The sequence below is a fragment of the Spea bombifrons genome, chromosome 1 (assembly GCF_027358695.1).
Source record: "Spea bombifrons isolate aSpeBom1 chromosome 1, aSpeBom1.2.pri, whole genome shotgun sequence".
In the NCBI taxonomy this organism is placed as follows: domain Eukaryota; kingdom Metazoa; phylum Chordata; class Amphibia; order Anura; family Pelobatidae; genus Spea; species Spea bombifrons.
Window position 1 is genome coordinate 107611119 of NC_071087.1, and position 16972 is coordinate 107628090.

The window sequence follows — 16972 nt, forward strand, 5'->3', positions numbered from 1 at the left end:
TTCCAGGGCACACGGCAGGTTGCCCACTTGCAGGGCACACGGCAGGTTGCCCACTCGCAGGGCACTCAACCAGGGTAGTCCGCCAGTGGCAGTCATCCTGGGAGTCGCGATGCAGGGCACTCCTCTTGGGAGTCCACTAGTGGGGCGCAGGCCGCAACTCAGGAACATGGCAGGTTGCCCACTTGCAGGGCACACGGCAGGTTGCCCACTTACAGGGTACTCGACTTTGGAGTCCACTTACTGGGGCGCTGGCCGCAACTCAGGAACATGGCAGGTTGCCCACTTGCAGGGCACACGGCAGGTTGCCCACTTACAGGGTACTCGACTTTGGAGTCCACTTACTGGGGCGCTGGCCGCAACTCAGGAACATGGCAGGTTGCCCACTTGCAGGGCACACGGCAGGTTGCCCACTTGCAGGGCACTCAACCAGGGTAGTCCGCTAGTTGGCAGTCATCCTGGGAGTCGCGATGCAGGGCACTCCTCTTGGGAGTCCACTTAGTGGGGCGCAGGCCGCAACTCAGGAACACGGCAGGTACTGGAACAAGACAGGTACTGGAACAAGGCAGGTACTGGAACAAGGCAGGTACTGGAACAAGGCAAGGTACTGGAGCAAGGCAAGGTACTGGAGCAAGGCAAGGTACTGGAGCAAGGCAAGGTACTGGAGCAAGGCAAGGTACTGGAGCAAGGCAAGGTACTGGAGCAAGGCAAGGTACTGGAGCAAGGCAAGGTACTGGAGCAAGGCAAGGTACTGGAGCAAGGCAAGGTACTGGAACACGGCAAGGTACTGGAACACGGCAAGGTACTGGAACACGGCAAGGTACTGGAACACGGCAAGGTACTGGAACACGGCAAGGTACTGGAACACGGCAAGGTACTGGAACACGGCAAGGTACTGGAACACGGCAAGGTACTGGAACAAATCAGGAACCAAACAGGTAGTCCTCAAACATTACAATGTCAAGGCCCAGACTGCAGGGCTGGGCAGGTTTATAAAGGCTGATTTGATCATGAGATCAACAGCAGCTGGACCTGATAATTAGTCTGAGAGGCTCTGAATAGCAAGGGCGGCCACTAGTGGCTGGAAACAGGAAATAAATAAGGCAAAGTATAAACAAGTCCAGCCAGCGCATGGGGAAGCGTTACATTTGAAAAAGTGTTCCAAGGATGTCCACTGCTTCTGCAAAGGTGCCAGTGAAGCTGCATATCAGCAGAGGGAACAATTAACTTCTGGGTGCATCAAAGGTTGTAGGATATAGTCTTCTCAGCAAGTGTGGCCAGAACACACTTCAATAGAATGACAATTTAAGCCTCCACTTGTCCATTTTATAGAGTTGTGACTTATAATAGGACCCCTCCCTCAGTCACATATTATGAGGAACTCCTTGAATAGTGGGAAGATTTAGAGCATCCTATCAGATATTTTCAACGACAGTTCCCCAGTCTCTATTAACAAGCTGAACATGTCTCTAACATCGGTGTTCTTGAACTATAGCGTGACGTGGCTTCCACTTATTTATTTATTTTTGAACAAAAGTTACATAAGCATAAAGCAAATCAACAAATAGGAAAAAAGTAAAAACAAATCTTTCTATGGTAAAGTATATGTTGAAGCATATTTTAAAATATTGCAGTTTCCTTAGTGATCAACGATATATCGGCAGTTAAGCGTCCAATCAAATGCAGCACCCCAGCTGCCTCCTCCTCCGGGGCCGGTGTCCCAAGTACAATTAAAAGAGCTTGACACCTTTAAGAAAGGAGCAATGGAATACAACCTCATCTGCTGGCATGCCATGTCTTAAAGCCGCACAGCACTTTTCAATAAAGTTGGCGTCATCACAGTCTCCATACAATAATTGACCAGTTGGGGAGATCAAAGAACCAGTCCATTGTGCAGCACAACACAGGGAGCTCCAAACCGCTACTCTACAGCACTATCCAAGGAAAAGGCCAACATATGTATCCACTGGTAGGCCTCTAGGCTCAATGAGATGGGGATGAAGTCCTGGCCGGCAGTGCACCCAAACAGTTGTTATCCATTGTTTTGCTGGCACAAGGTGCAGCTAATGCATACATGCTTGGTAATATGCATTTAGGGACTCAAAACTAGTTAAAAGGAATAATTCAGCTGGTGGCAGAAGAATACATTTCCTTCAAAATACTGCTAGACTTCATATACACTGATAACTTTGTGTTCTAAAATATTTGGTTATGTTGGCAAAGGGGATCAAGAAAGCATCTGTTTTAATCTGAGGGGGATGTAGGTTACCTCCCCATGCAAAATTGATAAAATGTTGTTTTATTCAGCACCATGGACAGAGAATGTTTATGGTAGAAAAACTCCATTTTGAATGTGTAGGCCGGCACAGGACAAGTGCTTTAGATGTCTGAAGTTAATCCATGCTCCTCGATTTTAAAGCCATTCCTTTACTGCTCGGATGGACTAAACTTCCAGGTTACCAGGTGGGCTCATCCAGTCAGATCTTTGACTAAATTTCAATGAGAACTCAAAATTAAAGCAAACCTTCCACAAAGCAAGCCATGAGATCCACATTGGACCCTTCTATCTGAACATTACTTTTCTTTTTTGGTGCTTTGTGCTTTTTGCCACCAACAATTTAAGAGTCAACAGGTAACAACTAAAAAATAGTGCTTGTGAACAAGTGCTTGTGTTATTTTATGTACCACATTTCAGCCCCAGGCATATTATAAAAACAATTGGCCCCACCATCAGCCACAGGCCAGGGCTATTTAAGGTAGAGGTGAAAAGAAAAAACAAGTACAAGCATGAAGGATCCACGGTGCATATGGTGCTCTTAGCAGCCCTGGCAAGTGAGGTGAAGAAGTACCCCTGCACAACCACATATGTGCCAAGCGCCGTGGGAGACCAAACCAGGGGGTTCCAAAGGATCTCTTGAGTTTCATGATGACCACTCAGCCTTTAGGCCAGGGGACCAAGCGTCTCTTTCTCACAGGTAGAGGCGTAACTAGAAACCACTGGGCTCTTGTGCGAAAAATTGCCCCGGGCCCCCCAACTTCATCAGCTAGTCTGTGCCATCATTGCCCCCACACAACTGGTCTGTGCCTTCTTTGCCCCCCTTTCCAACATACAACATATTTAAACACATTTACACAAATTACACACACTCATACTAACACACATACCTCCATCTCACCCTACTTATATAATTACACACCCATGTTCTCAAACACACACAAGTGTACATGCATGCTCACACACACACACAAGTACACATGCATGTTCTCACATGCACACACACAGCGGGTAGCCTCAGTTTCACAGCGGGGTCACATGACCCCGTTACATTCCTGTCTCCCTGTGCCGGTTGAAAATACCGTATTTGCTTGATTATAAGACAAGGTTTTTTCCAGATTTATAAGGATTGGAGGAATTCAAAATTAGCATTGGATAGGCATAGGACTATTCTAAACAGAAGGATTAGATTGGGTTTGAGGTTTTACAGCAAATAAAAACACGGGCAGACAAAATAGGCTAAATGCTTCTTATCTGCTGAAAAAAATTCTATGTTTGCCTTACATAGAGCACAGTAAATTCATAATCTCCCTTACGCAGAAATGATTATATTCAGTTTTAGGAATGGAGTCCAAACTTCAACCCTAAGGGTAACACACTAACAGCTTCCAGTTCTAAATGGTCCATGACTGCCAAAGCAGTTAGACCATTAGGTTCAATGCAGCTCGGGTAAAGCAAAGTTCCCCTTTCGGGCATGTGGGAATGGGAGGTTGGCCTGTAAAACCAACCATTTCCTTTCAGTAGTAACTAAATACAGAATGTCCACGAGATTTACAGCTATTTTGACTTCCTAATTCAGCTGCAGATTTATGTTATCCATTTTCACCAGGAAGTATCTTGCAAAGCTAAGCTCATACCATGCCATGCAATTATTTCACACGTTGGGCAAGATGATTCTGAAACTGTCCTATGCATAAACCACTAACAAAGTTTGTGGTGTGACAAATAAGCTAACTTTTTATTTTATTTACTATAGCAAGTAGAAAGTATTATATACAGTATTGCGGAAAATGGAACAGCCACCAAATATTTTAGATATATATTTCTCCATGTTTTGATAAGATTGGACTATTTTAATGTAATATATAAATGTTTCAAACTAACATAGCATACAACTAATATTCATAAACGTTTTATTACGTAATAAATGAAGTTTGTATAATACCTTCTGGTACTTCTTGGCCTAGGGAGGAGGGAGAGAGGACCTACATCCTGAAAACTTGCTTTATTTATTACCAAACTACCAATCAGACATGATGCTAGAAGTGATGGTTGAAGGAAGGTAAAGCGGTGAACCGGCGACAGGGTCATAGACAGCCAAAGCTCATTGATCCACCGGGGGGGGGGGGTTGGTCAATGAGCCTTGGCTGTCTATGACCCTGCCCGTGTGGCCAAATCCAGCAGATGAGCTACTGTAGCTGAAATTGCTGAAAAGAGTTAGTGCTGGTTCTGATAGAAAGTTATCAGAACACACAGTGCTTCGCAGCTTGTTAAGTATGGAGCCACAGACCAGTCAGGGTGCCCATGCTGACCCCTGCCCAGTGCCAAAAGCACCTACAATGGGCACATAAGCATAAGAACTGGGCCACAGAGCAATGGAGGAAGGTGGCCTGGTCTGATGAATCAAGTTTTCTTTTAAATCACGTGGATGACCGGGTTTGTGCGTCACTTACCTGGAGAAGACAGGGCACCAGGATGCATCAGTGGAGGCACCACCTTGTAACTTACAAGACTTAAAGGATCTGCTGCGAACGTCTTGGTGCCAAATACCACAGCACACCTTATTGCTTATTTTCTTATTCACGATATTTTTGTGCTGTTCAGTTTACACACAGTTTTCAACGTTTGTGGTGAAAGTGGTTTATTACAAACTTTTTTTTGGCTTATTATTTTTATTCATTTTTTTATTAGTCATGTAAAAAGATTAAGATAGGAGTGCCAGGTAAGCCTGTTTAATTTTAATTACCACAGACAAGTCCTGAGGTATGATGGAAGTGCTTGCATAAGCTGCAAAAAGTGCCTACAGCAGACATGGAGAACATGTTATTTTTGTGTTTTTGTTGTAAGTACCACTATCTTTTTTTAAATAAGCGTCTTTTGTAATTACCGTGTTGGCCTTTGATGAAACGTATTTCTTACACTGTGAGACACCTAGTGGACATAATTTGCATAACATCAGTTACCTATGAATCAAACTCAGTGTGGTTTGTTCACTAAATTGGGAGTGGATGGTTTCAGATCATTAACTTTACAATACATTTTCAAGGGCCAGCCCTGGTAAGGTTTTTCTGCAAGAAATGTTGAGCTGGCCAAATCTTGGAATACAAATCTTGAAAGTCAAGATGTATACTTAAGATGCCGAGATGAAACTTCCACTGTCCTGGAAACTGCTTCATTGAATAAATCCCAATCATTGACCAAATTGGAAATTGGAAAAATTAATTTCATAGCATTTTCTACCACCAGCTGTTGGTGAAGTCTATAGATTCTATAGATTCCTTCAGATTACTAACGTCACCAGGTCCAACTTCAGTAGGAATTTAAATATGTTGGAATGATTTTTACAAAGTTCACGCAGTGCAAGCTTATGGTATGGATGGCCAAAACTATGGATTTATAAATGATTTATATATGATTTTATTATATTATGAGAGTGTAAGCTTGCGAGCAAGGCCTGCTTTATGTAATGTAATGGTTCATCTTAGTCAATTCTTGTTTTGTTTTAGCCTGTTAATGTATGTACTGTAAGAAGTGCTGCATACATTAATGTGCAATATAAATAAAAGGTAATAGTAACGTTTGTGTCTGAGATCTGATTATTCTGTATGGTTCATTCAAAGTAATGTGATAGGTGATATGTGATATCTTTCAACAGTGACTGAAAGAATTAATCAAGCAAAATCAATTAAATGTGCGATGTGGGAGAATGAAAATTCTAGATCTCCAATTCAATGTGTTATAGATTGTAATCTAATAGCTTTTCAGATCACAAGTTTTCGATGTTATTGGTCATTTCCTGTTGTAATAGTGCTATAGAATATACTGGAACTCTAGAAATAAAGTGTAATATATATATATATATATATATATATATATATATATACATATACATCTCCTTGAAAAGCTCATATTATATCCTTAGCGTCATCAGTGTTTTCACAATCTATGTGGTTACTGGAAGTACAGAGGTAATATGAACTCGTAGGCATCGCAATGCACTCAGCCTGCCAACAGATAAACAAAAATAAACAGGCTCTGTGTGTTTTGGGACTGAGAAATGATCATAATTAAGATGAGCTTTTACAATCATCTCAAATGATGTCAATCATTACATTTTTAGTAAACAATAATAAAAGGTTGGTATTTGTAGTATTGGAAACACATGTTTCTGTTGGCTCAATGGCCATTTTTTTCCTACATCAAGCAAAAGCTTTCTACAGAGATCTTAAGCACTAAAAGGGAGGCTGATAAACATGCACGGTTTGTACTGTGATGACGGGAAGTCGGAGGTACAGGGTTTACCTTTGCTTCTTCTTTAAAGCTGCTTAGGGGCATATAGATAATTTTATGTATATTACACACACTCACACACGTACACACACTGTTCTTTGTATGGAGTTCAAGTACAAAGACAAAGAATTTTATGTCATAACATTAACTGCACATTATGAAAGGCCAGCCTGGGCCCATCCTAGACCAAACCACATCCCAGGCAAGAATATTCTCTGCTCCCAACCCACACACAATTATTTATATAGATAGAAACAGGTTTCTGGTATGAACATTTCATCAAACTCCCAACATATCACACCCAAATTACGGGTTCCAAACGCTTTAGTATTTGCATGCATCATATTCATAAATACTTGTTTTTGTTAAAATCCAATGTAATTCTAAAGTTTGAAGATTTTTACACCAGTCTGGCACTTCACTCAGCTGAGCCTGTTTTGCACTGACAGTGTTCTTTATAATGCAAGGTGAGGTTAAAGTGATGAGACACATTTCATAATCTCACCATTTAGTAATAAAACCCCTATAGAAGGTAACACCACAAATTGGTATTATTTTTTTCTTCATTTTGTTTTTGATTGCTGCATCTTCCAAACGTCCCACAGCTGTCAATTAAATAGTGTCACTTCTACAAAACAAAATCACTCCAGGGTCCCCATTACCCTAGGCAAGCATGTCACTATGTCACTAGCAGCACCCTCCATCATGCAGTTACTTGTTAACACATAAGAGAACCTGGAGGTGGCACCTTCTACCAGCCACACCGTATATTTCTTTCATGCCGCGTTAAAATGTAAAAAACCCCTAAAATTTATTTTTTTTACAAATTTTCTGAATTACCTTTATTAGTTATGCACTGTATCTGAATTTACATAAAAACCATGAAACTATACGGTGCACTGGGGTTACAAGATGTTTACAGGTCTTACAAAAAACGAAAGCATGAAATGAATCGACCTGTTTACACATTTTACACAAAGAAACAGAAGTTACACAATAAACCATATTGCAAGTGGGGCATGTAAACTGCTTGCCAACAAACCTCCGGAACAGCACACAGTGCACCTTTCCAGCACTCAACAGGTTAAATTATAAAAGCTTTGTGGTGTCAACATTATTCAAATGGTATATAAAAGGCAATAAAACATAAATTACATTTTAGTCTGTACATGAGTTATTTTGTTATGAGCAAACAAGACATCTTTTCTTACAATACTGTTAAAATTCTGGTCAGAACTTTTTTGGCCTACAAAGAAGGTAATTTGAAAAAAAATGTCAACCGGATTTGCTTATAAAAAGGCTCCAATCGGGAGTGTTTAAAATATCTTGCAATCTGCTATTGTTTTCAAGTGAAGTTTTTTTTAAAAAAAAAGAGATAAAAATAAAATGTAAATTGAAGTCAGACCCTTACTACATCCAACAAAAGATGCAAAAACACTAAAGCAGTATTTAGTGTCTTCTGTTTTTCCTTTGATAGGTTAGTGCATGGATTCTTATTCTGGTTCATGAAAGCATCTTCTGACAGACTTTCTCTGCATCTGACTGAAATTATCATGGCAATAAAAAGGTTGTGATCATCTCGTTCACAGAGAAAAAAAAAACACATAGAATTCTCCTTTTTCTCCTTAGCCTTGCATGCACTCTACTCCAGAAAGCAGACATCGTTTTACCAGTCAATAGCAGGTTAAAAAGTCCGCTTTGAGATCCATATCACAAGTATTAAAAGTAAAAATCCCCAAACTATGCATTTGAAGTTCAGTAACTTATTTTAACAGTACCTGTTCTTTTTTCCCTAAATAGTGGTAAAGTTCCACTAACTTTATAGTTACAGTCCCAAGAACACATGACGTGCGCAGTTCCACGGCTGAATGTTGCACAGCAACAGTACCTTATATTTTAAAAGTAGAGTAGCTTCCAAACGCTCCGAAATTACTAACATGTTTGCTGTTTGCAGCACCTGATTGAACAAATGTACTTTTTATGGCTCAAGAACTCTGACTATAGGCACCACGTGATTGCAGGTTAAAGTGAACCGGTCTAATCAGTTCCGTAGAAGTCTTCCATTTAAAAAAAATGATATACATTTTAAGCTTCTGACTGAATGTCTGTTTGATCTAAATGTGACGTATCAGTATCGCCAAGCAATTCTGTCTCTGGTACAGAGCTTTCCTCTTCTTGGACAGGATTTTGTGATACGTCTTCATTGCCCAGGTGCGCCTCGTCAGTGCTATCTGCCAGGAGAGCAACTCTATCCGCCATGGAATTATTTGAGGGTGCTGTTGTGACATACCCTGTGCTGGTGGAACCGCTGCCGCTGTGATGGGATCCAGGCTTTTGAATCATCTGCGGTGGCATCTGCTGAGGAGCCATTTGCATGGGTATTTGAACTGGGTAAAAATAAGCAGCCATTTGCTGATACCCATTAACTGGTATGTACAGCTGTGGCGGTGGAACCATTGGTCTAATTTGTCCTTTCATGGGGAGATACTGAGGTTGTGGAAACTGCTGCGGCTTCTGCTTTGGCCCAACATACCTTGCATTGCTGATGTTGCTAACTGGACTGGTGCTAAGAGAACTTGTTTGGGTGGTATTGCTTGCACCCGAGGTCTGTGCTGAGCTGTTATAGTTTGACATATTTTCCCAGGTTCTTAGCCTTGAGTGAATATCTTTGAATCTAGGTCTTCTGGCTGGGAATTCACTCCAGCACTCTAGCATAAGAGAATATATCCATGCAGGACAATCATCTGGACATAGGAGAAGTTGACGGTTTCTGATCATTTCAATAACATCCTGGTTGGAATACCCACAGTATGGCTGCAGACCGTAGCTGAAAATTTCCCAAAGCACTACTCCATAAGACCATATGTCAGAATCAATTGAAGTCTTCCCATACATGATTGCTTCTGGTGACATCCATCTTATAGGAAGCAGTGAATTGCCCATCAACTTGTAATAGTCTGCAGAATATACTTCCCGGAACAAGCCAAGGTCTGAGATTTTAACACTTAGTTTATCAAACACTAAAATGTTCCTGGCGGCCAAATCTTTGTGGACAACATGGTGACTAGAAAGAAACTCCATCCCTGCAGCTATCTGAGTCACAATGTGAAGGAAATCTGCTGGTTCCAAAGTAGACTTAACAGTCTTGTCATCATCTGTGCTGCCCACATCAGAATGTGGAGATCGCATGACAAGAAACTCATGGAGGTCACTAAGAGGAGAATAGTTAAATACCATGCTCATGGGCTGCTCCTTTGTTACCGTGCCAAGAAGACAAACGATATTTGGATGCTGCAGCCTGGACCTCATTGTGGCTTCATGTTTAAATTCTTCCCGAAGTGCAACTTCTACTTTATCTTTCAGAGTCTTTATGGCAACAGTTTGTGTCTGTTCTCCTGGAGCAGTGCCAAAAAGATGTCCCTTATACACTTTTCCAAAACGATCTTCACCAAGTTCCTCCATGAACCTTACACTGGAGAGACTGATCTCTTTAACTTTGTTCTATAAAAAAATATATATATATAAAATTATGATCAATAAAAAAGGTATTCAGCTGCACATGAAAAATGGCAGCAATAAGGCATAGTAAGCTATTTTTAATTCAGTGTAAGCAAACAAATAGAAATAATTTCAGTATAGCAGCTATACAAGAAACATAATCATCAGGGTTGGGGTTTCCACTAGGTAAGTAGTTAATATAGTGTACTTAGAGAAAGTGCTGGTACATAGTGTCATGCTCACAACCAAGACCCATATTCTAAAGGGGCAAGAAAAGGAAAGGTTGAAGGGATTATGTGTAAAAAGTTCCCCAAAATAAATACACATAGGTAAGTACCTGTTGTTTGTGTTGGTTCATTAGAGGCATTTCCATGTCCTGGCTAGGTGACACCATCAACTGGCGGCGTTGTGGTGTGGCCTCTGACGACTTCTGCTTATTTCGACACATGCAGACTAAGAAGAAGAGGCAGGCAATCACAAGAGGGATGGCAATGCTGGGGACCAATATGTAAAGAATCTCCATCTTTGTGTTCTCTCGGGTATCTGTGAACAATGAACAAAGGCCACGTTTAATACAGACATCAGATCAGATGAATATGCATTTAAATGAGGCTACTTATAAGCTATCATGCAGAATACATATGAGTATCTAAAGTTATCAAAGTTGTTCTATATGTATCTATATATGCCAGCAGCCCCATCTTGAAAATAAGAGAATGCAGTTTCAATATAAAGTGAATTTATTAAAGGTTGATACTTACGGCAAGCTGGCACTTCACAGAGTTCCATGCGAACATTCTTGTTCATCGTAAAACACCAGGGACCCTCCATCTGGCCACCTGGATTTCGGCAGTAGGCATGTCCACCTCCGATTTCTGGGTAATCTGCGCTGTATATCTGGTGACTATGGGGAAACTGGCTACTCCATGGCTGACACTGGTGACCGGACTTGGTCACGCTAACAGATCCTTTGTAATCAGTCCCAGTGCCATTATAACACTGTTGGTCTGAGGGTAGAAAATGTAAGAACGGTAAAATCTCTGAAAATTGGCAAGATGAAATCAAACAGAGAATGTATTAAACTAAGCGCTAAAGGAATTATAGACTCCAGCGAACTATTACTCAAAGAGTTAAACCAATGACCACACATGGATGCACAGCACCAGGACAAGGCAATTGTGCTGATGGGAACCAGACACAATATATTAGTAGCCTTGACATGTATCTCAAGGAAGAGACTAATGCAAGACAGCCATGAACCGATGATTTGAAAGTGTTAAAACATCAGCTTACATCTGTTCATTCTCTCCATCGGAATTCCAATCCTCATGCAGTTGGCAGCTTCAGGGCTCTCTGGGAGAGGAAGTTCTTCGCAGTTTGGAAGATGAAGCTGCATGAGTATGAGAGGGTTGGAGCGGGCGATGTTGTACTCCTGTCTGCAAAGCTCATTTTCCAGTACCTCGCACTCATCCCTGCACAGTTCCCGTGGTTTTGGGGTGCGTGTGCTCTCCTCACAAAGTGGGAACACAAAGTGGCAGAACGACGGGATGGCAAACTGAGAACACTGATCAGAGAGATGAGTCGATGTGCCAATCATGGTAAATGCGGCTGAATGGAAAGAACAAAGCAGCTTGTTTGAATACAATATAATAGATAGACTTGGTGAAAGTTAGTCTGATGAATCAAGGGTTAAATGTATTCACTATACACTTTTCCTCTACGTGAGCACATTATATTTTAGTGGAACTAACAGCATTCAACACAATTTACTGTTGCCGACTGTATGGCTTGTTATCCTTTCTGAACACTAGATGGAGCCAAAGTAACTCAATCAAAAAAGCCCCCTTTCTGTACCTGGTATGTTTAAAACATAAATGAAAGTATAATACTAAATTCCAGTTTTAAGCTTTGATATTTTACAGTCTTATAGAGGGTTATCTACCTGAAAAATGCTATAAAAAATGCTAGGCGCACCGTTCTGAAGGACAGCGTTAAAAAATATTCTGTTTAGGAGCCATACATTTTGGTGAAAAACGTTTTATACATCTGTCCAGGCCTGTATAAACTTAAAGTTAAATATGCTTATAGTCTGATTTCACGTCAAAATGGTGGGGGAACAGTATCACTGTTTCACAAGCAAAGTAGGGTTTTTTGTATTTGGTTTCAGGCACTGTTCCCCCCCAAAATCACGCCCTTTCTATCATTGTATCATTGGGGTTTGTCTTTGGTCCAGTAATGATACACACAGTGTAACAGGAATTGGGTCAAAACCAATTGTCCGGAGGGGACTGGATTAAAAGGGACACTTTTGAAAAAGTTTTTGTATGATTTGGTGTAAAGAAGTACTTTTGTTTTGTTTGTAGCATCTCTTCTTTTCTACATGGCTGTTAACTAATCAAATAGCTGTAATCATTTCTGATCCTGTCTTCATCAGGACAGAGGCATAAAGATCCACATGAAATCACACTTTTTCATTTTAACAAGATGGATCACAAAGCTGCAACTCCACAAAAGTTAAACAACGCAGCATGCATCTTATTTCCCCCTTCATGCTTTTACGTTGCTAATAAATCCACAATATTCTTAAGGTTAGGGAATGGAAAAAAATCACGATCCGAAAGAAAACTCGACACACAACTGTTATTTGTAATTCCTACCAGTAATTCGGTTTTCAATTTCCCCTTGCATCTGCAGGGAGTCCACATAAATGCTCCTGTTTCCAATGAATCTCGCGCAAGCGATTCCTCGGTATGGCTGACAAAACCCATCTTCCTGGTAGTCATCCCTGGAGAGAGAAGGGGGGGAAACACACACACACACAAAAGATTATTAGGAGTAAATCTTCAGATGTCTATCTGTCAGAGATCCCCAGTGTGTTCCATAAAACATAGGAGAACGGTTCTGGAATGGATTAGCTTCCGCGCCAGGTGTGGAGTTTAATGAAATGACATTAACGTTTTCACTGCCGACTTACAAATGCTATGGATCAAGTTTGAAGAAAAAAGGTTTCTGAAATTAAGTGGATATAGGGAGCGGTCACATGAGAGGCAGTGAAGTGGTTAATTTTTTTTAGAATTCTAAGAAAATGATGGCACAAAGCAAGATATTGTTTCAAAAGCTCAGATGGTGTTTAAAGCAAAGTGTTGTTAAAGTAATGAAGACCAGCCAAACTAAACTGCAACTATATTTTTTTTACCATTTGTTATTTTTTTTTCTTATAGTTTACAAAATAAATATTTATTGCATTCTTGAAGCAGACCTAGTGAAATGATGCTATAATACAATTATATCATCGCATGAAAGTAAAATGGGAGCAAATGCCCCATAAGAGCTGGCTGATCCGAATGTCAGTGGTTACCCAACTTTGCCAATGTTAAAAACCCGAGCATTACTATATTTACCTTTTAACATAGTCACTGGATTACCCAAATGCCACTGTTCGGGCCAAAAGTGCAAGCTTTTCAAACATTATTATTTTGGTATGCATTTAGTTTGCTTGCCATTCCCCACTTAATGTTTGCATAAGAGGGGCACGGAGGGGCTAACGCTGTGACACTCATTCCAGCAATTCAAACGCAGCCTCCTATGTACTGGAGGTAAACTTGTCAGCCATGTGTCAGGTTTGTGGCAAACAAAATAAGTGTTGACCTGATAAGCATAAAAAGGAAGGCTAACGGGTTAGGCGGTGTATTCCATGGAGTCACACTGAACGTTTGGCACAATATATCTGAAAATGCCAAAATTGTAATCAGTGGAAACCATGCTGTGTGGTATTAAGGAATTCACAGAGCTCTGATCATGCCTTTTACTTGGGTTGCCATATTGGCCTTTTTTGTGGGGCACATTCCACAACTGAATCCCTTTTGTAGGTCTATACTAGACTTGTGCGTTCGTATTCGCCCCAAAACTAACATGGGAACGGGCGAATATTCTAAGAAAATGAAGATTTTTTTTCCCGAGGATGAACATGAACTTTGCCGGCACCCAAGTTTAGTCTATACACCCCATATATCGGTAAGGGGGCAGCACTTTACACATGCTGGTGATCACCACTTGAAACGTATGTTCCTCAACAAAATGGCCAACATGACAACCCTACCATGGACATCAAGCCTTTAAATGTCATACAAAGTTTGAATGCGAAATGCAGAATAGGAGGTGTACAGTAATGTTTTGTAATAAAGACCAGTCCAAAGGGTTGCTTGGCGAGGCAGTGGGCAACCATTTGGCACCCCATGGGTTAATCCACTTGGCTTTGCAAAAAAATTGCTAAACACAAAGCTTGAAACACGCCATGGCGGGGACTGCTTCATTTACAGCACAGCTGCGGTGTGGTAGCACACAATTCACATCCTGGGGCCAGGGGGCCGTTCATTGAAGGAAGGAATGCAGCATGGCTACGGGGCATTCCAGCTGTCCTCATCACAGGCTGTTAACCTTCTCCACATTTTACTTTTACCATTTGGTGCTCCATTGTCAGAAGGATCATTAATTAGCTATGGCCACTTCAAATGTGCTTCACGGGGCTTTTAAGAAAAGCGCTGAGCGGTTTCCATGGTATGACACTATGACAAAATGGTGTTACGCAATAAATAATTCATACCAGTATAAGAATTCATGGTAATTTATAATTCAAAATGGGAAATCATATGCCAAAAGTGCGGCTACATAGCGCGGGCCCCTGGTGAAACACGTTGAAGTGCGGCCGTTTCCCTGTAAAATTTAGAGGACCATTAGCAGCCCCGCTTTACTGGAAAATTAACAGTGCTGGAAGTGGGCATATTTTTGTTAAAATGAAATTTAAATGCTTACAGCTGTTCGTAAAGGATATTGAATAAAAGTGCTGCAGTCTGACCTGATTTGTAATTCATAGTCCCACAGAAACGTTTAAAAGTTAACAATCACTAGTAAATAAACCTCAGAAATAAAAAAATAATAACATATCTCCTTTTCAGGAATGTTAAAAAGAAAACCCTCTCTCCTTGGTTGCTTGACAATGCCTTTGGTAAAGATGATACCTTTATTGGCTAACTGAAGTATAATGGATTGCAAGCTTTCAAGACTATCAAGGTGTCTTTGTCAAGCATATTATAATATATATCAGGTATAATATGCCTATATTCATCTTTACCTTTACGAAATGTGCTCTCTTTCGGCAGCTAACAAGGTACAGCTCTATACCTTAATGCCTTTGATACATTTGTCAATTTGTCATACTATAATTCTGATCATCTGGATTTAGTTGTGTTTTTGTTGTGCTTTACTACAATATATATATATATATATATATATATATATATATATATATATATATTATTGTATATAGTTATATACAATATAAGTCTTACATATAGCCTTATATTAATCACTGACGTACATCAGGGGAGCAAAAGGGGCAAAGGAATTTGGGAACCAAAAGAGATACTGTTTCCCCTGAAAAGAGACACATGAGATGTATGGAGCTCTTTCAATAAAATGTTATTTTGTTATCTTCATGTTGATTATGCTATCTTTATGTTCATGCCAAGGTTTAGATTTCTTTCAATTCTCTTCCAGTTGTGGGACTGGCTGCTTGGGCTTTAGTGGCCAGAAAATGCATAAACTACCATAAAAGCTACGCTGTATTACGTACGTTCAAAAAATGATTTGCCGTGGCTGTAACCGTTACTGTCTGCAGGGGGGAAACCCTTTTTCTCTGGAATGCAAGGGGTCAGAACCAAAATGAGGTCTAGAGTGAGGTTTTGCTCTTGCGGGAGAGGTAATTGGGAACAGTTGTCGCTGCCGCAGTACCTGGGGAGTGGGGGCATTAACCCTACTGGCTTCCACCCTGGATTTTCTTCTGCCCCGTGGCCAAATTATAATTTTGTTAGTAATTGATATGACTATTAACTTGGGTTGTATAGCTCAGACAGTAAACCAATAAATAGTTTCACGTAATAACAAAAAGTGGTTTGAGGAAAAAAAACACAGTAAGTTGTTCCTCCTTGCAGTTCTGTTATTCTTGTACTCCAGGTCCATCATGCCACCTCTTTCAGAGAAGACACTCTCACGTTCTAATCACGCCACCCAGATTAGACACTCTCGTAGTTTAATCAAACACCCTTTCCCTTGTGAGTAAAGTTCATTCCCTTTCTTCTACCTCTGCCATTTAAGAATGACAGAAGAAAGGCATTCAAAGGCATCTAGATGATCCATAACTCTTTCCAATTCTTGAGACAGATGATGCAAAGTTATGATGACCCTTTACCCCAAGTCATTCATTACACTTCATTCCCTGGGTACAGTCTGATGGAGTAGTAAAGTTTTATTATAACTTTTTTATGTGTACAACCCACTTAACACCTTTAATCAACATTAAACCCACATATAGGAGCAGACTGCTATCATTCCCTTTAGATTTCTAGACAAAAATCATGTAGAATGTATCATCTGTAGTTCTATAACTGTGCTACTGCATGTTTATTTTCAATAGTAAATAAACAATGTATTTTTATCATCGTTATTTGGGTTGCACAAGATCTTGCAATAAGTTATTAGTAATTAGTTATTAGAATGTGATATTTTGCCCTTTAAAAAACAATTACGGTTTTTAAGGCTTAGGGAAGAAAAAGTAATTTGTTTCTAATGCATTTCCTGTGAGCTTGCCAAGGCATGCAGGATATATTACTGATACCCTTCCTAAAACACAAATACCGAATGTTTCGACAAAGAAAAAAACACTTAAAATCCCTAAAATGCTTGTGTATCCCCCCAAAAAAGAAAACTCAGATGAGGTGCACATTAGAGGGCAATAAGTAGCCCCATGGGACTTCAATACTGGGGAAACTCAAAAAGATGCATCTTTTTTACATAAAGGTGACATTTGCTTGTCAATCAGTGTACTTGTTTTAGTTTTAAAGTCTAGATCAGGCA

The 16972-nt window shown here is 40.3% G+C and overlaps 1 protein-coding gene across 1 annotated transcript in view; it reads right to left on the reverse strand.

Moving 5' to 3' along the window:
* Positions 1–7372: 7372 nt before the first annotated feature.
* The window catches only part of ROR2 (receptor tyrosine kinase like orphan receptor 2), a 76153-nt gene continuing 66553 nt past the window's right edge, over positions 7373–16972 (reverse strand). Inside the window, exons 5-9 of the mRNA XM_053467840.1 lie at positions 12718–12845; positions 11354–11668; positions 10822–11067; positions 10398–10603; positions 7373–10063 (exon numbers count right to left, since the gene is read on the reverse strand). Of these exons, the coding sequence (XP_053323815.1) occupies positions 8648–10063; positions 10398–10603; positions 10822–11067; positions 11354–11668; positions 12718–12845 (2311 nt within the window). The 3' untranslated portion in view covers positions 7373–8647. The remainder of the gene's footprint in view (positions 10064–10397; positions 10604–10821; positions 11068–11353; positions 11669–12717; positions 12846–16972) is intronic.